Here is a 27016-nt window from a genome sequence, read left to right as displayed (position 1 = left end):
CAGTACAAAATGTATAACTGAACTGTGAGAACAAAAGAAGTTAGAAGTGCCAAAAAAGATCCCAGTCCCTTCTAGATCACATTCTACAAAGTAAATTAAATCCTAGTATTAAAATGCAAAATTTAGACTTTCAGAGAACAGTTTTCACTTCAGAACAAACCCATTCTCTGTTAATTAGTCCCACTTAAGTGGGGTGGACAATCTGAGGAGCCTACAATACAGCCAGGAAGGCCACTGCAGGTGTCCCCTGCAGCACTGTAGTTAATGAAGAGGAGACTTACACTACAATCACTGAGGTCCACAGAGCGGCAGAGATAAGGGTGTTACCAGTTCAATCCATCAGTAATTTTATTGGGGCACCTGGGTGGTTCAGTCAGTTAAGCATCCAGACTCTTGGTTTCGGCTCAGGTCATGATCTCATGGTTGGGGAGTTCGAGCCCCATGTCAGGCTCCGTGCTGATTCTCTCTCTCCTTCTCTCTCTGCCACCGCCCGCAGATAAATAAACAAACTTAAAAAAATAATTTTATTGAGTCAACAGACTCTCACCTGTGAAGCACAGTATATGAGATTTGGAGGTATTTTTCCTAATGCCCAAACACTCTTCTTTACTTCTCAATCTGGTTGTTTTCCAAGAGGTTAAGGACATGGATGGTTTAAAGATAAGATCTTACGACCAGTTAAGCAGGCATTTGTGAATAGTGCCAAAGAAGCATTAAGTTCCGGAACAACTAATAGTGGTGCCTAGCATAATCCCTGGCACATGGTAATACTCAAACGTTTGCTGAATGATGAACAAATGAGTTCTAAGAAGTAGAGGGGACAAGCAGCTGTCCACATTGGTATGTAGCAGTCAAATGGCACTGGGTCCATTTTTAGGGCCTGCCATGCCTTACAATCTTTCTTCAGAGATAGGCGAACATTTTTCCAAACAAACAAAAGTAGCTAACCTATGGAGGCTTTACATGTTAATATTATTTAATGTAAAAAGACATTAGAATAGCACTATAGCACATACTAGGTGTTCAATAAATGCTAAGGTAATGAACAACTCCTCAAATAATAAAACCAGTTGGTCCAGAATTCATAAAAGGAACCTACTAAAAAAGTTGATTGATCCCCAGCAGAAGTTCTTCAGGGCGAACTAAAAGCAGATTAGTACGTGACATTCTAAACATATTTTTGTTCATTAGCCATCCCTATCTGAATGGATGCAGACAAGAAGCCTAGGAGGATATATACCAAAATGCTACCCATGGGAATCATTTTAAAAAATTAATATCGCTGGTTTTTATTTTCTTTTATCTAGCTATAAGTAGAGGAAAGAACTACAGTGAATAAACATTACTTAGATGTTTTCAATTATTTTGGGGGGGGGTGGGCTTTTATTTTTTCCCCACAAACTCTTATTTTATGTATGCCACAATTAAAAGCTTCATTAATTTAACTTAATTTCATTAAGCAGGAATTTGGTACTGTAGTAAAATTTAGCTCAAAATGAGAAAGAGATATGTAACAATGCAGGCCGCATAAGAGTTGTATAGCTGAGTACTCAATCATTAAACACAACCAAAATTATCTCTTAAATGACCAGTCAGTTATTTCTCCTTCTATGTTTTAAGCCAGGGAAACCCGTTTTACTTAGCTTTTTATCTCTTTTGTATGCCTAATGTAAGGAGCTCAAAGTTTTGTTGAACGGAACCGAAGAAACAATCAAATGAATAATCATTTTCTGAATGTAACAGAGACAAGGATATTAGTAGCCTATTAAATTTTGGGTATACTCTCAAGTCCCCAAAAGTGGTAATTCATTAGGAATTATTTCATGATTACAAATCAGAGCAACAGCATGGCACGGTGGTAAAGAGCTCAAAGTTTGAAGCCAAACTATCTGGGTTCAAATTCTGGCACTAGCAAGCTGAATGGATGATGACTTAAGTAGGTTACTTAACTTCTATGCCTCAGTTTCCTCATGTATAAAGTGTGAGAAAAATCACAAATCCTGTCTCAAAGAAGTTGTTATGAAAATTTGAAAGGGGTTAGAAGAGTTCCCAGCACTACAGGTGTTTGCTTTAAAAAAAAAAAAAAAAAAAAAAAAAAAAAGCTTTCACTACTACAAAATGGTTAGAAAAAAATGAGGCAATTTAGAAACCTGAAAATTAACCTATCTTAAACTGAGACACGTATATCATCTTCTCTCAAGATGTGTAAAAGTATTCCAATATCTACAAAAACTGACTCTTTAAAATTACCAAATGTCTACAGAAGCATTCTTAATGTCACTATTTTATTTTTATTTTTTTAATATGAAATTTATTGTCAAATTGGTTTCCATACAACACCCAGTGCTCATCCCAACAGGTGCCCTCCTCCATGCCCATCACCCACTTTCCCCTCCCTCCCACCCCCCATCAACCCTCTGTTTATTCTCAGTTTTTAAGAGTCTCTTATGGTTTGCCTCCTTCCCTCTCTGTAACTTTTAACAGAATACCATGCGGGAGGGGAAGTGGGAAAAAAATGTCACTATTTTAAAATAGCCATCCAAAATAATTCACCTGCTAAGGTATTAAATGCTAAAGACAAAAAGAATGTCAAGAACAAAATTTCCTTGTAGGAGGACGAGCTTAAAAAACTGGTAATAGTTTTTCTTGATTCTTAACTGAATAAATACTTAACAGAATATTATTTGAATTAGGAATAAGATATAGGTTTTGTTTAGGGAAGAACAAGGTTTCTCTTGGGCATTTTTAGGTTTGTAAAATCTCAAATTATATCTCTACAAGTTCATTAGATTTGATGTATAATATTTTTTCCCTCCTTGGTTAAAAAAATAAATTTCAACATTATAATTTATTGTGAATATGCCATTAAAATTTAGAGCAAAAGTACTTTTGAAGCATACACTGTGCAGCAATATATTACAGATTAGGTTAATGACTATTTTATAATCTCTGATATGTAGAAATGATCATGCCTAAATGTTATTTCAGGAAATTTTAGAGAAATGGCAACGTCGACAGGAGGGGGGAAAAAAACCACTTCACATTTGAAAATGAGATAGAATGAATAAAATGCATTTTAATAGTTCTATAGGTAAATATAATTTCAATATAAAAGTACACAATAACTCAAAAACATTCCAGAGCATTTCTCATCTAAGCACTACAAAAAATTAACTAAAATTGACACTGAATTAAAAGTTTAAGTAGCATTTTTCCAAGATTTCTTTTACACACTACTCTTTTCTTCCTTAATAATCTCTCTCCACCTTTAATATGTAAGTTCTACTTACCATTTCTACATATTTTCCATTCAAATATTATTCATTAAATGTAAAAAGCATGTGTAGCAACAATTAGCTCTAAAGATAACCCTGCAAAATCTCTTTAGGCCTTTAGTTATGTAAAATATCATCTTCCACAATATTTTTTACCAACAAAAAATTAGGTTATGAAATATATTTTGGCAGCAGAGGGATTTTACTTGTTCCAGATCTGTCTAAAGACTGTCTTGCAACTAGCCAGAGTAATATTTTTCCTCTTTCCTTTTTTCTCTTCAGTGCTTCTAAGTATAGTGACAGCCGCATCAGGCTTTCCTAGACTCAGCGCAAGCTCAGTGAAAATCTGGGAAATGTAAGTAGAAACATGAGAGACCACTTTATTTGGCAGTGCTTTAAAAAAAAAAAAAAAAAAAAAAAAAAAGGGCAGAACAAATGGCAAAGCAGTGTTTGGACCGCAGGATGAACAATCAATAGGCAGAAAGCAAGATAGAGGCTTCCTCAGCTTTTGGATCGACAATCGACAGCTGAGAGACTATTTTTTGCTATGGTTGACTAAATATGGTCAGGGAAGAGAGAGGCACAAGAGAGCCTGTTTGCCTGGGAGTGCATGTTTCAAATGCTTAGCTGCCTATAAAGCTGTAACAGTTTAGCCCGTGGCCACTGAGGGAAGAATATAAGTTAACCTCTGTAGTGACCATGTGGAAGTCCTGACCTTGCTTGCAGACTTGACCTCTGGATATGACAAGGTGGCTTCAATACAGATCTACCAATTAATCTTGGAAACTAAAAACCAAAAAAAAAAAAAAACAAAAAACAAAAAACAAACAAACAAACAAAAAACTTCACAGCAAGAAAGATACAGAATATTTCCTGCGAAGTCAGAAGAACCCAATGTATTCTGGTGGGCAAAGGAAAATAGGGTGAATGTTTAGTTACTTGGGGGGAGTGAGGTGTGTTTTGGTTTTTGGTTTTTTGTCTTTTTTAGATTATAAAATTAACTTCTTCTGCAACTTTCTCCCCTCTTCTGAAGCATTTCATCTGAAAAATAAGCGAGGTTCATTTTCTTGGCCGTTACAGCAACCTTCCTTGGTTGCTTAACTTTCTGTACAGCAGATACAAGGTACTCCTATCTGTGCAATACTGGTAATATGACATTGCAAATCAAATGGCCAACTGTGATTCAATTTTATTGCAGTTTTTTTTTTTTCTTTAAGGTAAAGGCAAGGGAGAGGAAAAAGCTTATTTTTTTGTTTGTTCGTTCATTTGTTTTTCAAATGTATCTTAAAAGGTGAGGTTCTGCATTCACTGATACAGCCCCCTTACTTCTCTCGGCTCATGAAAAGAAGTGCTGAATCAGCGAACAGAGTGAAGGAACAATCAAGATGAAATGGCTGCTGCTGATGTGACTCTTTAGGTCACCATCTCTCTTCCTCCTGCAAATGCTGCATGGCACTAAGCTTACCAGGTAACAGAGCATGATGAGGTCTGCACTTTTAAGGATGCTTATGACTTTCTGCATGCTTACCTATTATTGGCTCAATACATGTTTCTATTGTTAAATTCTATCTGGGCATTGCCTAACTTCACAGTTCAAGTAGATAGTTTATGTAGTATAAAAAGAAATGTTGTTCAAATATGTTGACAGATAATTCTTGATCTCAAAAATGTACAAATCCATTACTATCACCTACATTACTAAAGATTGGGTCTTTCTTGTTTCAGATTAAACGATGATTTTGCATCCTTAATAAATCCTGCTTGCAAAGTAGGCTACCCTTTAAAAACTACTAACTATTTCAAGGTTTAGTGAACCAAGAGTCTTGGTAGATCACAAAATAGTTTTTAATGCTCACTTTGGGTTGGTCACAAAAATAAATCAGACCGTGCATGGTAAATTCTACTGCTGCGTTGCTGAAACTGCTATGGAGCAGGGCCATTTACTGCTGTGCTCTGACGTGCTCTCCAGGAGCTGCACTCGCTCTTTATCACAGGCTGCAGAAATTCTGTTTTCCCTGCATTCCCCAAATATGAACATTTCTTATGGTGTTCTTTTAAATTAACCTTTTAATACCACAATAATTAAAAGCAACTTACCAACCATAATGTCTTTTTAAGCTAAATGATGAAGCTCAAACCCAAGTGCTCACAGGCTAAGCACTAAGAACCTTTCAGTTCTTTTAAAAGTCAGACTTTAGAAAAGTTGACTGTTCCGGTAGTTTTCCTTTATATTAAAAAAATTGAAGAATCAAAAGAACCAAACTCATCAAAATTAGCTATTTATATATCTATTCGAATGGGTATTCAACTCAAAGCACCAAAACGCAAAATTCAGGGAAGTAACTAATAAAGGAATGACAAAGAAGTTTTCAAATAATCAAGAATTCTTATCTGTGACCTTTAAAAAAAAAACTAACAAAAAATTCATCACCTTTAAAAATTCAGTTCATTCACACTCTAAAAAGTTCTAGTTTTCTCCCTATTCTTTCAACTTTAGAGTCAATCAGAAGAAGTACTAATTGGTTAACTGGTTAAGTTTCAATAGTATCTAGTTTGTAATATCCAGTTTATAAAAGAATTTGCACTGAATTCATTACTATCTACTTGTAGGATCTAGAAGCAAACTACAAAATAAGAAGAAATTCTCTCTGAAGACTATGAAGAAACATTAGGCTGATCTTCCCAATTTCTGAAGTATACTCTGTAAAAACTCCACTGATTCTATGAATCTCTGGCAAAAACAACCAGACCAGGATAAAGTTCAACAGATAACTGGTTAGTGTTTAGACATGTCTATGTCTACCAAGAACAAGGAACCATAAAAGGCACTAATGCTATGATTCAGGTAAATCTGTTATAGTTTAGTCTTTGATAGTCTCTGCAAATGATCTATTATTGCTCTGTATCAGTAAGCTCAATGTTTTACTAACAAATGGGAAAATAAAACATTTCATGTTTTTACAGCTAACAACTTAGTGAAACCTACTCAGAGTACATACTTCTTTATGTACCCATATGAACATACAATGCTATGGAATGTAAAGAAGTATGTATTTTTGGTAGGCAATAAACTGCCAAGAGGGAACTAAACTGCAGCTAAAAGAAGCCTTTGCTTCTCTTTCTATGTGAATGACCTTCATACAGTAAATTAACCTAGTATCAAAGAGATGACCTTTGGCAATACTAACACCATAAAAATGTACCTACTACTTTTAGATGGAAACAAAATGCTGCTAAGATTTCTATTTTGTGAAGAAAAAAGAGTTTGAAGGAGATTTTAAATTATCATAAAACTCCTTTTAAATCTTTTAAGTTTAAAATATACTACCTTTTACATTTTTAAATTAAGTATGCACATGATTAAAATTTGATCATGAAAAGAAACCAGTATTACTAGCAAAATGAGTGAGGGATACATACACATGACCCAGTTTCTGTCTCCACAATTCGACCTTAACTGAAGTATATGATACACGTTAGTAGGATCAACTGATTTGTTAAGAAAAATAAGATATGACAAAAGCTTAACTCCATTACATTTCAACAACTGCTCTTCATATTTTGATTAATTTATAGTCTGCTAATATTAGAGGACTTTCTGAAGCAAGTTTTGTAATTTTAGGCTTTCTTTTTTGAAAACTACATAGTCATAATTCTAAAAGACTATCTTTTAAGTAACACATTCTACTCTCAAAAAAAAAAAAAAAAAGTGGTGGTGTTAATCACCAAGTTAATCAGGTCCTTAACCCAGTCTTCATTTTAAATGCTAAATTATTACTTAGAATAAATTAAAATATAAAATTTATGCAGGAAAAATGACACATTCTGGGCCACAGTTGTAAGTTAACAGGGCAAATTGGTAATAGATTGCCAAATATTTAAAAGAAATTAATTTATTATCTATACTATCCTTGATCTTGCTTTCCCCAAAGCAAATGAAAACACTATAGTTACGAAATCAATTTACACAGAATAATCATCTTTTACTGGTACTATGCAATCGCAATTCAATTTTTACCAACATGATAGGCCCACTATTTATACTATGTTGGAGATATCAAAACACTTTTTTTGTATTTTACACAAAATTTATTTTATACAGCTATTAATAAAAATCATAAAGCTGCTGGCAATACTTTATAAGCAGTACCTGTTTCAAGCTACTATGATAGACTTAGAAAAAAAAACTAATATTTATATTCATGTATTCTAATCATTTCTTACTAAAAGTTATAATTTCAGACATATATGAAAAGCAAAATGATGTTTAAAATTTTTACATGTCACAAGCTGAACAGAAATGGCTATGAGGTTTTAACTACAGTTAACTACAGTTAACTACTGAAAATATGTATGTCAAAAATACAGGTTCCTCTATAAAACTATTCAAAGGGTATTACTATACTCATGCTTTATAATGAACGATAATATTCATTATTCTATAGGTATACAAGTTTTTAATAATTATTTTGAAACAGCCCAGTGACTAAGACTCTCATTGCTATAATATTGAGTACATAATCCTTAGGAAAAAAATGACAGCACCTATTATTCACTTTAAAAAGTATGATTATATACTGACTCTAGTGCTTACAAGTTTAACTTAACATATCTAAGAGTATTTTCAATCACTCTAAAATGTCACATCCATCACTTAGATCAGCTGTTCATTTTTAACTGAGTACATAGTAAACTCTGGGCATCTGCTGACACTGGTGTAACTCAAACATTTCAACTGTCTCTCTGACAGGGATAACAGATGCTGACATTATCAAATGCCATGGCCTCTCCTTGCCCCGATATGGCCAGTATATGAAACTGTACTGCCATCCAAAAGCACACTTGAGCAACTGGATCTGCTAACCAGCTCCCATATAACCAGTAAAAATAGAAGTCAGTTTTATTGCTATCTTCAGCACTTAAGTCTACGCAATTTAACACCTGTTTCATTTCTATTAGAATAAATGGAAAGAATCGTAGTTACATTAATTTCACCAGCAGCACGATACTTAACAACCAACAGATGCAGAATATACATAATATGAGAATTGTTTAAATATTGCCTGAATTAGTGTTGACCTTCTCCCAGTTTAGTTCAAAACATTAACTGTTTCTTTACTCTGCATTTCACTGAAAGTACTTAATTCATTACTTTATAGGCCAACTTTCTCAAACTTTTATTTTTGCAAGTATATTTCAGAGGATATCCCCTCCCTGATTCTGAAATGCAAAACTGAAATCACATTATAGCAAAAATCTGCTCTACTGACTTTTAAAGTATTACTTACCTGATTTTAATATTCAAGTTCACTGATTATAGCTGTACACCAAAAGTCAATGTATTATTCAGCTGATAATGGAAGTAACTAGGCAATCTGTATGCAAAATGATAGAGAATTCCGCAGGGGAAACAGACTTGAAAAGGGTTACATTACTAACCTAGGATTAGTAACACTACATAAGCAAAAACAAAGAAAAAAGCTGGCATGCATGGTAGTGCCTTTCAACACAAGTCCAAGCAATACAGTGAATACACATGTGATCTATTTATAAACCAAAGGGCAGAGGTACTTTCTTAAGGCCACTCATATTCCTCCATCCCTTCCCTGTCAGCAACTTGCTATCAGTCCTCAAGTATAATACTGAAGGAGCCACAGTAGAAAGGTATGACTTTAGTGCTCTTCCCTATTAGCTTATTCACTTGGTTCAGTGCCTACAGACAAACAGAAAATAGTACTCTGAAATACATCAAGGTCTATTTGTTCCTTTAAATGCTGTTGGTTTTAAAAACAGGTTATTGTCCACACTTAAGAATTACACAAAGGTGTACACTGATAATCCCTTAATACATCAACAAAACATGAAAGGGCAAAGACTCTGTTCCATTCGAGTAGGAAGGAGGAAAAGTGCCTTCAAAATAGAAAAGTTTACATGTAATGACTGAACTACTACTGATAGGAGAATCTCTAACATTTGTAGAACGTCCATAACCATAATTATACAAATAAAAAACAGCTCTGCTGTTTTGTATCCCAAACTAGCAACACTGCAATGCTTTGCTAGAGCTGGTAAAATGGAACCAAATCGCCTCTTCAATGGATTTGGTCCCCTTCAACCAGCTGTAGCTATGCATTGATTACTACAGGACAGCCAACGTTTCACTGATAAATATCAATCACATGTAAATGAATTTCAGCTTATTTACATTATTTGGATTGTGGTTTCAATCAAATAATTTGTTACTGTTAATTCCCCTTGGAAGAACCACAGTGGTTAACAATGTTTATAAAATGTTTTATGAAAAATGTGTGGACAACTTAAGGATTGCAAATAAAATAATTTTACTTATTTATCCTCTCTTGGTGTCAAATTTCTTATCCTTCAGAAAAGAAACGGTAATGAAATGTAGCCTATGCTTCATGATAAAAGAAATGAAACTTCCTTCAAAGGAAGAAAAGAATTGGGAAGGTCACTCAAAACCTAACTGAAACTATAATGGGACACTACAGTGTGGTTCTCATGGACACGCACACATTCTAAATTAAAGAAAAATATAACATTAAATATAATAATACTCTAGAAATGTTGGGTCACTATCTTCCATAGGATTAGCATTTAATTTTACTGCTATTTACCTGAATATTGTTCAGTTAGGTGAAAAAGGAGATGATACTGCAGAATATCTTGTGCAGAGACTGAAACAATATCTAGCTCTTCCAACCCCAAAACAAAAGTTTTTAACCCTCAGAAAAGAAAGAAAATGCCAAGTATCATGTCTTTTTACTGTGTAGATATTCCAACTCTACATACTGGTTTCCTTAGTTGTAAAATGAGGATCTCTTCTAATAATAACATCTTATGACTCTCCTCACTCTTCTTCTTTGTCCTTCACAAAAAAATACACATACAAGCCTCCCTCTCTCAGTGGAGAGAAAATGAAGGAAGAGAAAAATGACAAGTTATCCAACATCTCTTTGTTTTTCTTACTGACCACAATACAACCATAGATAATGTCATGTTCCTTAATACATGGAAACAAACATTTCAGGAGTTAATCAAGGGTTACTGATGTCCAAGTAGTAGTTTAAAACTCTACATGTTCACACAATCCTCAAGAGACTACTCCTCTATTTCAAAGTGAAGACCATCCCTTAAAAGAATGGAGGCAAAGTGTGTGTGTGTGTGTGTGTGTCTGTAAACATATATATAAATATAAATTTTATCACTTCATTCAAGTTATTAGGCCTTCCTGCTCATATCAATCACATTTCAATTAGTCCATTAAATATATTTATGTATTACAAGGCACACAGTGTTTGAGACTGGATGCATAGCACATATAAGAGAAAATGGACACACTATAAGTATAGTCTCATTTAATAATACTCTCAGCTACATTTTATATAGCACCCAGAATATTCAAATTTTATTAAAAAAGAAAAATATTCAACACAAAGATATGGATTGGACTATCAAATCTTTATATATTCAACACAATATCATTCATTTATCAGACCTGATTTCAGAATTTAAAAAGTTAAATGAAGGCATCATAATATTCTAGAGGGAAAATTACGAGTTGTTCACATATTCAGTAAGCTTTAGTATGTGCCTTTGTTGGAATAAGCAGTAAGAAATGCCTGTGAAATTATCTTAGCACTAACCTGAAAACACAAGATTATTACATCATGTGGTCCATTTATATTTTACTGTTATTTCTCACACTCAATTTATATTAAAGAAAAATGTGTAAATAACACTATGTAAGGTAACTTCATAATACTATTAACAGTGCCTCCAAAATATCAATCTGGTATCAGTATCTCCAAAACACTTGGCTGGTTTTTGGCCAGCTCTGCCGAGAATATTGCTAATTTATTCTCATGCCTGAGAAGGAGCTCTAAAAACTTAAAGGAAGCTAAAAATGCAACACCTTCACAGAAAGTACCTAAGTAACGTGTTGATTAATACTAATTCAAAGAAATTTAGTTTTCATTTTCAACAACAGAAATGATCTCTGCTCTTCATTTAAATCTGAAATTTCGCCTGTATATAAGAAAAGATAATATGGCTAAACTCTATGGAAACTATCTCTATAATAATCAAAAATAAAAACGCAGCATTGTTTTCAGTTAAGATTCCTGAAATTAAAAAAATACTGTATTAAGACACATTGGAACTGCTATTCTACACTGCTCCTAATTTTATAAACCATGATACTATAATATTCAGTGTCTCAGAGTAAAAACTTATATGGTCTCCCACAATTCTAAAAGAAAAGAAATGGCTTTATAACTCTCTCTTAATGTCTTTATTTCAGTTACTGTTACATCATGAGGAAACATCAAGATTAGCTTTGAAATCTAGAATCCACATTGATCTCAAACTTTGAAATCCAGATTTTGTATTCTCCAAAATATATGACATCTAGACATATTTTTGATAACCAGAAATATCACACTTTCTTTTTAAAAAGCACTACCAATAATTAACTCTATTATATTATTAGCTAATTGCTGAAAAATTATTACTGCTTACTAAAAGGCAAAGCTAAGGAATAGAATGCTACTTAAATCCCACATGTATATACATGCACATATAAATTTTGGAAACTTTTCCATATTATTAACCATAATAAATTGAAATAATTATTTGTGCTGGTATTAGGCTATATTCACAATGATGTAAATATTTTACTGTAGAACTAACATATACTAGTAAAAGAAAAACCTCAATTAGCTAAGAATTATACTAACTAAAGTACCATCCATTGCAGTTAAAATTGACTATACATGAAATCCAACAATTAAGCCAAGTATACAAAGAAGTATAACTATAATATAAAACAAAGATCACAAAGAAAAAAATGTTATAATTCAAAGTAAGAGATTCATCAAGTTATATAAATTATAAAACACGAGAAAGGGGGAAATGTTGACACATGCTAATCACATCTAATATTTTATTCAAAAATGTTAATTTCATCAGGTTCTGGAAATAATAATTTACTATAATCTGGTTTCCTCAAATAAATGTAAAGGCCAAAGACTTTTAAGATTTCTTTTTTAATGTTTGTTTTGAGACAGAAAGAGGGAGACACAGAATCTGAAGCAGGCTCCAGGCTTTGAGCTGTCAGCATAGAGCCTGATGCGGGGCTCAAACTCACAAATCGTGAGATCTTGACCTAAGCCAAAGTCAGATGCTTAACTGACTGAAACACCCAGGCACCTCAAGGCCAAAGACTTTAGATAAAAATTCTAAGTACACCAGAAATGACTCATCTGTCTTCTGATATCACTGACCAGTGCAAGGAAGAAAAGCAAATTTTAAGAATAAAAAATTTGATATGAAAAGCCTCAAAACAACCTCAGTTGTTTTTGCAATTTCAATTTGCAATTTCAAATGATATATAAGTTGTGTCATCTTCTGATACTCTTCAGTGTCCAATTAAAATCACACTCTTTTGGGGGGGCGCGTGGGTGGCTCCGTCAGTTAAATGTCTGACTCTTAATTTCAGCTTAGGTCACAATTTCACAGTCCTGAGATGGAGCCCCATGTGGGGTTCTGTGTTAGGCATGGAGCCTGCTTAAGATTCTCTCTCTCCATCTCCCACTCCCTGCGACCCCTCCTTAAAAAAAAAAGGAATCATACTCTTTATCTGGCAATCTAGAGTCACAACTGCATGAAATATCTTGAAGAAATAAGAATTTAAAAAGTCACGTAGTTTTAACTAAAGCATCACTTTACTGCAGAATAACAATGGCTTTTTTCCCTTTTTTTAAATGTCACCTGACACCAATCATTTGGTTGGAAGAGTCACTATACAAATTTTCAGGGAACTCTCAAAATTTATACAAGAATTGAAGAAATGTTAAGTAGGATACTCTCTCTTTCTTGTATAGGCTTATTAGCACTATTAAATATACTACCCTACCCCCAGTAGAGTGAAATAATTCAAAATACTTAAAAGTCCCTCATTTCCTAAACACTTCAATTTTCAGTTTATCTTAAACTTTATGATTTAACCTATTGGGATGAGCACTGGGTGTTGTATGGAAACCAATTTGACAATAAGTTATATATATAAAAAAACTTTATGATTTAATATAACCTAAATATCCTCAATAAAATCTCTTTTCAACCATTTTAATCTGAAATAATTGCTCTGTTTGACCTCTAACAGTTTCTCTACAGAATCTGTAACTAATCATATTAACATCTTGTGATATCTAGCGCTGTCATGATTGTCAAATTAAGACTGACATTTATTAAGTCCCTATCATAGTCAAAGCACTGTGGGAGATACACAGATGAAGAGGGGCGCTCACAATTTTAACAGAAACACAGAAATGCCACACTAATAGACATAAAGTGAAATAAAATAAGAACAAAGAACAAGTTAATGTAGGGCAAATAGAAAATAATTTCAATGATGTGATCTAGGAGCTCTGAAGGAAAAGATGCTTAAGATCAAGACAAAGGATAAGGGCACTCTCACTAAGGGAAACGCTTAAATAAATGAGGAAAGTAGACAAAATATTTTAGAAAAAGGACATAGCATAATGTAGCAGAAGGGCAAGGTGGAAAGGGGGATTTAGTGGGAGATGAAGTTAGAAAGACAGGCTTAGGACACATCACAAATGAGTGTGAAGGCAAAGTTCAAGGTGTATAAATTTTATTCTATGTACAATAGGAAACAAATGAAGATTTGGGAACAGGGAAGGGGAGCCATTATGTCTTTAGAATGGTAAGTTGGCAATTAGATAAAAGTTCAATCAGAGATAAGACTGAAATCAGAGAAAACAATTAGAAAGATATTGTAATAGTTTAAGTAAAAGTGGTGAGTACTTAATTAGATCAGCAAAAATGGGAATAGGAAGAATGGAATAGATTGGAAAGCTGGGTACAATAAATGGAATTTGAGAACTGAAGCTGAGAATTAGTGACAGTATAGTCAATGACAACCCTAAGCAAAGAGGCAGGAAGGGGGGTGATGTATTAATACATTCTTAGTTAAATCATTCTCTGTCCATGTGTTTCAGTCTTGCCTCATATACAGACCATAATACAGAAAAAGTAACATAAGGTGGGTAAGACCTGATTCTTAAGTCAGATTCTTGCTCAACTTCTACCTACTCCACTAGTCACTATATCTTGAATAAATAATTTCATCTCTTTATAAGCTTCATATTCTTTATCTACAAAGAGAAGATATTAACACCTGCCTCAAAAAGCTGTTGAAAGGATTAAAGGAGATAATGCATGTAAACCACTTAGTGGAGGCCTTGCCTATGGTAAGTACTATCATCATCATCTTCTATTTAAAAGGCAGGGAACATACCATTTTGTCTCCTTCACAATGCCAAAGTACAAAGTGTTCAAATATTCGTAATTTGAAAAATCAAAACATAATATAAAATATGGTCATTTGCTTCATCCTACATTATATACCCCTCGTTAAGAGAACCAACAGGCAATAGCAATAAAATCCTCTTGTTCTCTGTGCTCACCCTCTAGTGGTGATTCTAAGAAGCCAAAAAATAACAAAAACTAGAAGGAAACATAATATAAAAACACCATATGGAACCAAAGGATAAGAATTCATGGGGATGTAATATAGTTAGTAATACTGTATTGTGTATTTCAAAGTTGCTAAGTGAGTAAATCTTAAAAGTTCTTATCACAGGAAAAAACATTTGTAACCACATGTGGTGAAGGATCTTAACCAGACTTATCGTGAAAACCATTTCATAATATATACAGATTTCAAACTATTATGTTGTACAACTGAAACTAAAAATGTTATATGTCCATTATATCTCAATTTTAAAAAAGAATTTAGGATGGATTAAAGTGTCAAAATGAACTTGAAAGTGAACAGCTCCCTCAGTCAAGAAATGCAGGCTTAATTCAACTATAAACAGAAGACCTCCAATACCAAATTTTCTAAAATGCTTCTCGTGGTTAAGATGTTCCCCAAACTTTATTCATAGAAAGCTCTAGATTAAGCAAAACTAAGCTTTTTCCTATTCTGTGAGACAGTGCAGATCCTTCATGAGTTCTGTGACTTCCCAGAAGTTTTTTTTCAAACTATAACCAGCAAATACTTTTTTTTGGCAGACTGCCCATCACTATTGTTACAACAGCTGGGAATATCCTCACCAGAAGCATATATATTTATGTTATTAATATGGAGTTAGGTACTTAACAGTTATCTAGCCACATGTTAAAAATAATCATGCAAATGGATAAAAGGAGATGAGAGGACACATTGAGAACGATCTTAAAGAGACATAACTCTCAAGATGGAATGCATTTTTATTAAATCTTTAGATATAAGTATTCTTGGTACTTTATATCCATACTTAATATATATTTCAGTAATCATTTCATAATATTTGTATTAATTTCTGTTTGTTTGTTTTTAGAAGGGGGGTGCAAGTGAGCAAGGGGCAGAGAGAAAGAGAGAGAGAGAGAGAATCCCCCAAGGGGTGGAAGGGAGGGGGGGAGGAAGAGGAAGGAAGGGAGGGGAAGAGAGGGAGAGCGAGCGAGAGCGAGAGCGAGAGCGAGAGCGAGAGAGAGAGAGAGAGAGAAGCAGGACTCAACCAGGCCTCCTGTTTTTACCTGAAGCAGGGCTCGAGCTCACCCGATATGGGACTCAAACTCACCAACTGTGAGATCATGATCTGAGCCAAAGTCAGATGCTTAATGCTTGAGCCACCCAGGCAGTCCTTGCATTAGTTTAACAACCAAAATATAATATAAAATTAACAGTGAAGACATAATTTCTACAGACCTTAAAACGATTTATAAAATACTAAAATAAGTCATTATTTCCTCATCAGCATCAGAAAAAGAGAACTAGCACTAGGAAAATATTTTTAAACTGCTAGAGTAAAAAGTGAGATCTTTTACCTGGGATTTCCTCTTAGTGCTGCATGGTGCAGAGCATTAAATCCATTATTGTTTGTAATGGTAACATCTGCTCCAGCTTCTAGAAGAACTGCCAGGATGTCATCACGTTTCTTACTTATTGCATCATGAAGAGGGGTATCACCTTCAGAATCCTTTTTTTAATTTAAAGAGACTTTCATCAGTTCTTGAACCAAACATCATATGTAATACTAATATATATACTGAACTACTAAACAGAAGCCATATCCAAAAACCATCAACAAAACATCCTATGTTAAATTTTAAGATGCAGGCAAGAGATATTAGCCTCATTATATTAAATAAATTCATACTCAATCTAAACACAAGGAACAGGTAGCCTACCAAAGAAAAGGAAAAATAATCACGTTCAAGTATGATTCAGCTAATTATAAAAAGTAATGAGGTGAAAAAGCTGCCCTCAAAATTCATTAGTTTAAAACAGCCGGCTATACCCATTCCTACCAGTAATTGTTATGCCTGAAATTTCAAAACAAACTTACACCAGTCTTGGGGCCCTATAGAAATGAATTAAAAATCAGTAGTTCTCGACCTTGGCTGCATATTTAGAATCTATAGGGGAGCTCTTAAAAAGATACCAGGCTGTTCTCCAGACCAACTAAACCAGAATTTCTGGGAGTGAGACCCAAGCATTAGTAGTTTTTCAGAGCTGCCCAGCTGTATATATTGTGTAGTCATGGGTGAAAATCATTAATCTAAATGTTTGCAAGGGGCAGAAAAGCAGTTAGTTAATCAAAATAGAAACAAATGTAAAAGAAAATTTAGCAGTCTCAGTCTTCCTCTTTTTTTCAAGCTGACTACTTTTTTCATTAATCAACTTACTTAGCAGTAAGTTATTATTCATTTTCAGTTATCTGCATAAATGGGTAATTTAGACCGCATTCATCTCATAGTTCCATAAATGTTAAGTCATACCTATGGCATGTACCACAGTTGCTACATCCAGCCTGCCACCTGTTTTTCTCAATAGTTTTATTGGAACACAGCCACACACAGTCATTTATGTATTATCAATGGCTGCTTTCACGCTATAATTGGAGCACTGGATAGTCATTATAGAAACTATATGAAAGCCTAAATTATCATCTGGCCCTTTATAGAAAAAGTTGGCCAATCCCAGACATATACTCATGTACCCTCATAACAGATTCCTAACCCAAGTTCAATCCAACCGTCTACTTTCTGTCCTCCTATGCAGTGGCACTAAAAATTCATAGTCTTCAACTTCAGCTAGGCTCTTCACATGGTTGGAATAAGCTTCTACAGGCCCTGCTATGTCATACCTTCTGGTCCCCACAGTAGCTATTCCAAATATTCTATCACTCTTCTCAATTACCTTTTCTATACCTACTACTGGCCATTCACTCTCAACAGATGACTTTGCCTCCCATTTCAGACCAAATAAAATCAATAGGTATAAATTATCTCTCCTTCAACAGATTAACACTCTCTACTTCCTCCATCCTCCAATTCTGCCATCCACTTAGAGGGTCTAAGTTCCAAACCCTGTCAGTTCCAAAATGCTGTGCCTCAGATATATCAGTCTCTGATAACCATCTAGCTGAACAAAATCTCCAATTCTTTCAGTTCTCAAACTTCCAGTCCCATTACTCCTGTTTTTCCTCTTCATTACTTCTCTGACACTTATCCAATCTAATCCATCTGGTTGCTAAAACTGTGGAAGGAATCATCTCTTAGGTGATTCTTGCCTCAAAAATTAGGTCCTACTGTAAATTAACCCTAAACCTGTATATTTTCCAAAACAGAAAATCTTCCTGAACTAATGACTAGACTAAGACTCTAACATAAATTGAGCTACAATTAAAATAATTCAGATAGTTATAAAGCATCATGAAATGTAGCCTATTACACTTCCTTAAGCTGCAGAAGCTCATCGTTATGATCAATAAAATTAAATCAATTCATAAGCTGATATATTTGCAAGCAGTCCCCATCCTCACCTTCCAATATAAAATTAATCTACTGACACTTTCTTTAAAAAGGCTTTTCTAAGAAGGAATAGCTGCCAATTTTATCATATTCTATGCCTTTGGGATCATTTCCTATGACCGAACATGCACAATGAACTGGTAACAAAGGAATGCTTACCAGAGAACTTAGTACTTCGCTTTAACAGAATCCTAGCAATGCCTGCAGAATATTCTTCATGAAAGACTTTACCTGGAGACTAGGATGACAGCCGAAGTCCAATAAAGTCTTCACAACCTGAAGATGGCCCTTATTAACAGCAATATGAAGCGGTGTCTGTCGGCGCTTGTTGCGAGCATTCAAATCAGCACTGCCCCGGTGCAGTACTTCTATAACAGCACCTTCATCTCCAAAAGCTGCGTGGTGAACAGCTCGATCTCCATCTTTATCCTGAACATCATCATTGAAATCTGAATTAGTGAGTGAATTATTTTAGAAATAAAAATAATACCTGAAGCTATAATAATTCATCAAGAACCAGATTAATGTGAGAAAAGGTTACAAAGAACAGAGCCAACAAAATAACTAGAAAGTCATTTGAACAGTGATTAACTCCAAACAGAAATGATGAACCTGGATCAATACACTATTTCACATATATAGTGGACCAATACTTTTATCAGAAGTTAACAGTGATGATGGTAAGCCAACATTAGGAAAATGTTAAATTATGAGACAACCATTTACAAACGTTTTTTCTATCCAAAAATTTTACAAAGGCTTTTTAATGACATAAAAATTATGTAAATATTAGTTGAGCAATTTAAAAAAGATAGGATGCCAAACTGAGATATCAATTAACTTTGAGAGAAATATATCAATATATTAACATTGGTTATCTCTGGCTAGTGAGGATACATTCTTCCTGTATATTCAAGAACAGAAAAAATTTAAGTACTACCTGAAAAGATAAAAAAATGACACACAAATCAGCATACCTTGATATATCCAAAACCCAAAATTATTTCAGAAAAATCCAGGAGGTATGCCTTACCTTTTTTTAAGTTCATTTATTTATTTGGCAGGGGTGGGGTGGGGAGGTATGCACAAGCAGGGTAGGGGCAAAGAGAGAAGGAGAGAGAGAACTCCAAGCAAGCTCTGCTAAATCAGCAGAGTCCCACGTGGGGCCCAATCTCATGAATGGCGAGATCATGACCTGAGCCAAAATCAAGAGTTGATGCTTAACTGACTGAGCCACCCAGGTACCCCTAAAGTCTTACCTTTTATAACAGGCATATTTCTGGAGATGAGAGGCAGAGAAAGACCCAATTACTTAATTTTTTTTCAAATATAAGAAACAACTTTTTAAAGAGGAAAAAAATGCCCATACTGTACCATGAAGATAATATACATAGTCTACACTAAAAAAGAAGTCCCATCACTTTGCTCGATCCAGATGGAGATATGTATTATAAGGATACTATCTTTACTTCAGACATCTCAAATTCTGACACTCAGAAGTAAGCACGCTCTGAGACTTTCTCCAGAGCAATGATTCCCAACCCACAGTCCTTCCCTCTCATGGAGTCCAGTTTTAGCAAGTGGTTTGAAAATCCATATGGTACTCAGCATTAGGTGAACTACTTTTCACAGATTTAAATTAAAAACAAAACAACAGTTCAAAACAGTTGCTGAATTCAAAATAGTTTTTAGCCTTAGAATATTCTCAGGAGGATATTAAAAGTAAAACCGCTAATATAGGGGTTCACAACAATTTGACAGCCTCCCTTGCAAAGGTAGGAAACTATAACTCAGCAGTACTTCTACCTTACTAATATGCCAACTAAGCCAAACTAGTTTTTGTTACCTGTCAACCTTGAGCATAAAGGAACTAGCATGCTACCATGTGAAAGATTTGATTCAACTCATGTGTCTCTGAGCATTATATTTAAACAACCCAGAGAAATCAGCTTTTACAAAAGAAAATTCTAGATTTGTGTGTGTGTGTGAGACAGAGAGACAAAGAGATGAAACCTCTCTAGTAGCATTATGTTTCAGAATCTTAGATTTAAGCTCTTCCTTCCCTGTAATTTGTTTAGATTTATTTTTTGTTATAATTTTTAAGGCAATCTAAGTGGTTCTCTTTCTGTTAAAAATAACATCAATCCACTAACACTCGCCAAATAAAAACAGGAACTATTTATGAAATGTACCATATGTTTATGATTGTTAGAAAGCTGTTACTGAAACACTGTTATGCAGGTCCTGTCAACAATTTATTTACACGAAAAAAAAAAACCACTAAAAAATTAAAAACCCTTATATGTCAAAAGGATATATACATAAGAGAAACTTCAAGATTTTGGAAAATATATACAGTAGAAACCAATTACTTTGTTTTTCTTCAAAATAAAAAACCTCAGCTGCATAAAAACTTGAATAGGTTTTGTTGCTTTCTTCTGAATCCATTTGTAGTATCCAAATACACCTAATAGAAGCTCATTATTATGTCTCCATCCTGGCACCAAATGAGATGTTGAGGGACAGGATCACAGCTGATCTCAATAAGGCTACCTGAAAGGATTTGTGCAGGGGCCTCAAATTAAACCTGATCTTGGGTCTTTCTACCCTCTTATCCCCCTCTTTCCTCTGAACTTTGCAAAATCTGCTCTCATTCCCTAGGTTAGCTGACAGAACCACAAACCATATGGTCAACAAAATCAGTATGTGTAAGTTATGCTCACCTACTTCCTCTCCCTGAGACACAAAATATACAAGCACAAAATTCTATGCTTGTTACTCTTCAATTTACATTCAGATCTCTTCTCGCTTCTCCAGTCCTACCACAAATTAATTTAGGTCTTGATTCTCAGTCACCTAACTTATTGCCACAGCTTACCCTGCCTCCACTTTATTTTACCCCAATCTATTCTGCGCGCTCTCTCGCTCCCTCTCTCTCGCTCGCTCTCTCTCTCTCTCTCTCTCTCACACACAAATTCCCTCTGTAAAGTATAACATCTATGTTTAAAACTCTAATGTAACCCTACTATATAAATAACAAACCTCTTTTAAAACCTATCTGTGGACCATATCATATTCATCTGCTGCCATCATTGCCTCACATATAAAACTCTATAACTTACCAACTTATTTGACCCCCTATGTTCATATACTTCACCCCAGATATCAATGCATTGATTCCTCACCTTGTTGGCTTGAGAACAGATACCCTTTACAATTCAGCTCAGACAACCTCTCCCTCCCCTATGAAACATCCCCTCTCACAAAATCTTATTATCACTCTGTAGTATAATTATTTGTTTTCAAGTACATCATTTTTAAAATGTTTATTTTTATTTTTGAGAGAGAGTGAGAGTGCAAGCAGGGGAGGAACAGAGAGAGAGAGAGAGAGAGAGAGAGAGAGAGAGAGAGAATCCCAAGAGGGCTCTGTGCTGCCAGCGTAGAGCCTGATGCAGGGCTTGAACCATGAGATCATGATCTGAGCAGAAACCAAGAGTTGGTGCTTAACCAACTGAACCCCTTAGGAACTCCTCCAAGTACATTATTCTTATTTGACTGTTTCTTTTGGGCTACAACTGTATCTTTGTCATCTTTATCCCCAGGATGCACCACAGTACCTACTAGCTAGTAAGAACCAAAATGGGTACAGAGTTGAATCTTTAATATGCCTTAATTACAATCATGGGTTTTTTGGTTTTATTTTTTTCAAGAGACAGAGCATGTGCACACGTGAGGGGTAGGGGCAGAGCGAGAGTGGCAGTGGTAGGGGAGAAGGGGAGAGGGCGTAAGAGAGAGATCCTAAGCAGGCTCCAAGCTCAGCATGGAGCCTGATGCAGGGCTTAATCTCACAAACACGAGATCATGACCTGAGCCAAAATCAAGAGCTGGACACTTAATTGACTGACCCACCAAGGTATCCCTACAATCATGGTTTGTTTGTTTTTTTAAGTTCATTTATTCATTTTGAGAGAGAGCAAGCATGAGCAGGGGGTGGGCAGAGAGAAAGAATCCTAAGCAGGCTTTGTACTGTCAGTGCAAAGCCCAATGTGGGGCTTGAACCCACAAACCGTGAGAGCACGACCTAAACTGAAACCAAGAGTCAGATGCTTAACCAACTGAGCCACACAGGTGCCCCTACAATCATGTTTTTTAAATGATTTTTTTTTACTGTAAAATACAAGTAACATAAAATTTATCATCTTAACCATCTCTAAGTGTAAAATTCAGTGATATTAAACATATTCATATTGTTATGCACCCATCACCGCCATCCATCTCCAGAACTCATCTTGTAAAACTAAAACTATACCTTTTACACAATAATTCTCCATCGTCCCTCTTCCCAACCGCTGGAAACCATTATTCTACTTTCTGTCTCTATGATTTTTGACTAGTCCAGGTACTTCACATAAATGGAAGCATACAGTATTTGTATTTTGCAATTGTCTTATTTCATTTAGCATCATGTCCTCAAGGTTCATCCACGTTGTAGCATGAGGCAAAATTACCTTTCTTTTTAAGTAAATAATACTCCTTTGTATGTATATACCACATTTTGTTTAGCCATTCATAAATCAAGAATACTTAGGTTGCTTCCAATTTTTAGCTACTTTGAATAATGATATGAACACTGTTCTTTCAATTCTTGTAGGTATATACCCAGAGATGGAATTGTTGGATCATATGGTAATTCTATTTTTAACGAATCACCATACTGTTTCCACAGCAGCCATACAATTTTACATCCTTACCAACCTCCCCAAAGGGTTCCAATTTCTCCACATCCTCACATATTTTCTGTTTGGCTTTTTTTCTTTTTTTTCTTTTTTTTTTTTTATAGTAGCCATCTGACTAGCTACCTGTAAGGTGGTATCTCATTACGGTTTTGATTTACATTTCCCTAATGATTTGTGATGTTTACCATCTTTTCAGGTGCTTATGAGCCATCCATATATATTATTTGGAAAATGTCTATTCAAGTCCTTTGCCCAGTTTTGAATCAGGTTTTGTTATTGTTGTTAAGTTGTAAGTATTCTCCATATCCTGGACATCGACCCATTATCAGACATACAATTTGCCAGTATTGTCCCATATTCTGTAGGTTGCCTTTTCATGGTTGATAGTGTCCTTTGGTGCACAGAATTTTTCAATTTTCATGGAAGTCCAATTTGCCTATTTCTTCTTTTCCTGCATGTGCCAACAAATCACTGCCAAATCCAATGTTGTGAGCTTTGCCCAATGTTTTCTTCTAAGAGTTTTATACTTTTAGCTTTTGCATTTAGGTCTTTGACCTACTGAGTTAATTTCTGTAGATGATTTGAGGTAAGGGTCCACCTTCATTCTTTTGTACATAGATATCCTGTTTTCCCAGCACCATCTATTGAAAAGACTGTCCTTTCCTCACTGAATACTCTTGGCGCCCTTGTCAAAAATTATTTGACCATGTATGCAAGGATCAATGGACTCTTTATTCTGTTCCACTGAGTTATAGATCTGTCTTTATGCTAGTACCAAACTGTTTTGAGTATTGTACCTTTGCAGTAAATTTTGAAATCAGGAAGAATGAGTCTCCCAGATTTTTTATTCCTTTTCAAGATGGTTTTGGCTATCTCAGGGTATCTTGAGATGACATACTGAACTATAGAATGGATTTTTCCATTTCTGGAAAAAAAAATCACTAATATTTTGACAAGGTTTGCATTGAACATGTGGATTAGTTTGGACAGTACTGACATCATTATATAAATTCTTCCAATCCATGAACATGAAATAGGTTTCTATTTGCTTATGTCTTCTATAATTTCTTTCAGCAGTATTTTGTAGTTTTCATTGTACAAGTCTTTCACTTCTTTGGTTACATTAATTCCTAATTATTTTTGTTGCTATTGTAAATGGAGTTGTTTTCTTAATATCCCCTACTGATTGTTGATGGTTAGTGTACAGAAATGCAACTAGCTTTTGTACATTGACTTTGTATCCTGACACTTTACTGAATATCTTAATTAGTTCTAAAAATTTTTTGTGTGGAACTTTAGGGTTTTCTAGATAAAAGGATCACATAATCTGCAGAGATAATTTTACTTCTTCCTTTCCAAGGTCGATGCCTTTTATTTCTTTTTCATGCCTAATTACTCTGGCTAGGACTTCCAGTACCATGTTGAATGTGAGTGGAAAAGTGAGTATCCTTACCTTTTTCCTGATCCCAGAGGACAAATTTTCAGTTTTTCATATATGATTTTTATTATGTCAAGGTTGTTTCCTTCCATTCCTAGTTTGCTGGGGGTTTTTTAATCATAAAAGGGTAATGAATTTAATCAAATGCTTCTACATCAATGGAGATGGTCACATGGTTTTCTCCCTTCATTCTGTTAATGTGATGCTATCACATTGATCGATTTTTGTATGCTAAACCTTCCTTTAGTCCAAGAATAAATCCCCACTTGGTCATGCTGTATAATCCTTTTAATATGCTGAATTTGGTTAGTATTTTGTTGAGGAACTTTATATCATTCTTCACAAGGGATATTGGTTTGTAGTTTTCTTATAGTAACTTTGTCTGGCTATGACATCAGGGTAAAGCAGGCTTCATAGAATGAGTTAGGAAGTGTTCTCTCCTCTGACATTTTTGAAAAATCTGAGAACAACTGGTGTTAGCTCTTTAAATGTTTGGTAGAGTTCATCAGTGAATCAATCAGTTCCAGGGCTTTTCTTTGTCAGGGTATTTTTTTAAATTACTGATTCAATCTTCTTATTAGCTATAGGTCTATTCAGATTTCCTATATCTTCATGATTCACTCTTAGGTTTTGTGTTTCTAGGTATTTGTCCAGTTCATCTAGGTTATCCCATTTGTTGGCATACAACTCTTTAAAGTACTCACTTATACACCTTTCCATTTCTGTAGAAATGGTAATGTCCCCACTTTCATTTCTGATTTTAGTACTCAGAGTCTTTTTTTAATGTTTATTTATTTTTGTTTACTATTTTGTTATTATTGTTTATTTATTAATGTTTATTTTAACAGTGCATACACAAGCAGGGGAGGAGCATAGAGAGAGAGGCAGAAAGAGTATCCCAAGCAGGCTCCACACTGTGGAGCTCAATCTCACAGCCCTGAGATCATGACCTGAGCTGAAATCAAGAGTCGGACACTTAACAGACTGAACTACCCAGGCTCCCTGATTTTTTTTTTTTTAACTGTTTATTTATTTTTGAGAGAGAGACAAAGCCTTAGTTGGGAAGGAGCAGAGAAAGAGGGAGACACAGAATCTGAAGCAGGCTCCAGGCTCTGAGCTGTCAGCATAGAGCCCAACGTGGGGCTCAAACCCACAAACTGCAAGATCATGACCTGAGCCAAAGTCAGACACTTAAATGACTGAGCCACCCAGGCACCCCTATCTGATCTATTTTTTAAATGTACCCATGTATAGCTATAAACTTCTCTTTCATACTGCTTTCACTACATCTCACAGGTTTTAGTTATGTTATGCTTTTGTTTTCATTCATGTCTAAGTATTGTCTTATTTCCCTTGCAATTTCTTTGATCCATTCATTGCTTAATTTTAATTTCCACAAATTTGTGAATTTTCCAGTTTTTCCTCTGTTATTGATTTGAAACTTCATCACATTGTGGTCAGAGAAGATACTCTGTAAGACATCTACCTTTTTAAATCTACTGAGCCTTAATATGCGACTTAACGTATGGTCTGTCTTGAAGAACATACAAGGTGCACTTGAAAAGAATGTGCATGCTGTTGTTAAGTGGAGTGTTCCATAGATGTCTATTAGCTCTATTTGGCTTTATTGTGTTGTTCTATCCATTACTGAGAGTAGGATACTGAAGTCTCAAGCTACTATTGTAAAAATGTTTATTTCTCCCATCACTTCTGTCAATTTTTTTCATCTATTTGTTTGGTCTATTATTAAGTATATAAATATTTATAATTGTCATATCTTCTTGCTGTATTGAACTTTTTAAAAATAATGCCCATCTCTGTCTTTTATAACCTTCATGACTTAAATTCTATTCTGTCTAAAATTAGTGGAGCTACTCCTGCTCTCTTTTGGTTACTATTTGCATTAATATCTTTCTCCATCCTTTCACTTTAAACTTATGTATCTATGCACCTAAACTGAGTCTCTTATACAGAGAATATATTACATCATTTTTAATCTATTCTGCCAGTCTCTGTCTTTTATACTTTAATCCACCTACATTTAAAGTAATTGTTGATAAGGAATAACTTACTGTTGTCATCTTCCTATATATTTTCTAGATACCATACAGCTTTTGTTGCCTCATTTTCCAAATTAATGTCCTCTTTTATATTTAATTGTTATTTTGAAGTGAAACATTTTAATTCCCTTCTCATTTCCTTTCATGTATATTCTATATCTATTTTCTTCAGTCACCATGGGGGTTATATTTAACTTCCTAAAGTTATAATACTAATTTCAAATTTATACCAGCTTAACTTCAATAACCTACAAAAACTCATTAACAGCTCCATTCACAACACTTTCAGTTATTGTCACCACAAAATTACAACTTTGTACATTGTGTGCCCAAAAATATAATTTTTTTAAATCCATCAGTTCTTAAATTATGCAGAAAACAAAATGTAGATTTACAAACCAAAATTGCAATAATACTAGATTTTAGACTAATAATTTTTTTATGTATTAGTCTCTTAAACCATGTGGGAAACAAAAGAAAGAATTATAGACAATATATTGTTAAAATAATGCTATCTTTTATAAATGCCTACATATTTTACCTTTACAGTGATTTTATTTCTTCTTATGGCTTCAAGTTACTACCTAAAACAACTCATTTCAC

At 34.5% G+C, this 27016-nt stretch overlaps 1 protein-coding gene across 1 annotated transcript in view; it reads right to left on the bottom strand.

The window, feature by feature from the left end:
- The window catches only part of MIB1 (MIB E3 ubiquitin protein ligase 1), a 125574-nt gene that overhangs the window by 37692 nt on the left and 60866 nt on the right, over window positions 1–27016 (bottom strand). Inside the window, exons 11-12 of the mRNA XM_007075984.3 lie at window positions 18411–18608; window positions 16191–16342 (exon numbers count right to left, since the gene is read on the bottom strand). Coding sequence (XP_007076046.1) covers window positions 16191–16342; window positions 18411–18608 — 350 coding nt within the window. The remainder of the gene's footprint in view (window positions 1–16190; window positions 16343–18410; window positions 18609–27016) is intronic.

This window comes from Panthera tigris, chromosome D3 (assembly GCF_018350195.1).
Source record: "Panthera tigris isolate Pti1 chromosome D3, P.tigris_Pti1_mat1.1, whole genome shotgun sequence".
In the NCBI taxonomy this organism is placed as follows: Eukaryota; Metazoa; Chordata; class Mammalia; order Carnivora; family Felidae; genus Panthera; species Panthera tigris.
The sequence above is the reverse complement of the archived record's forward strand: the minus strand, read 5'-3'. Positions and strand labels throughout refer to the sequence as shown.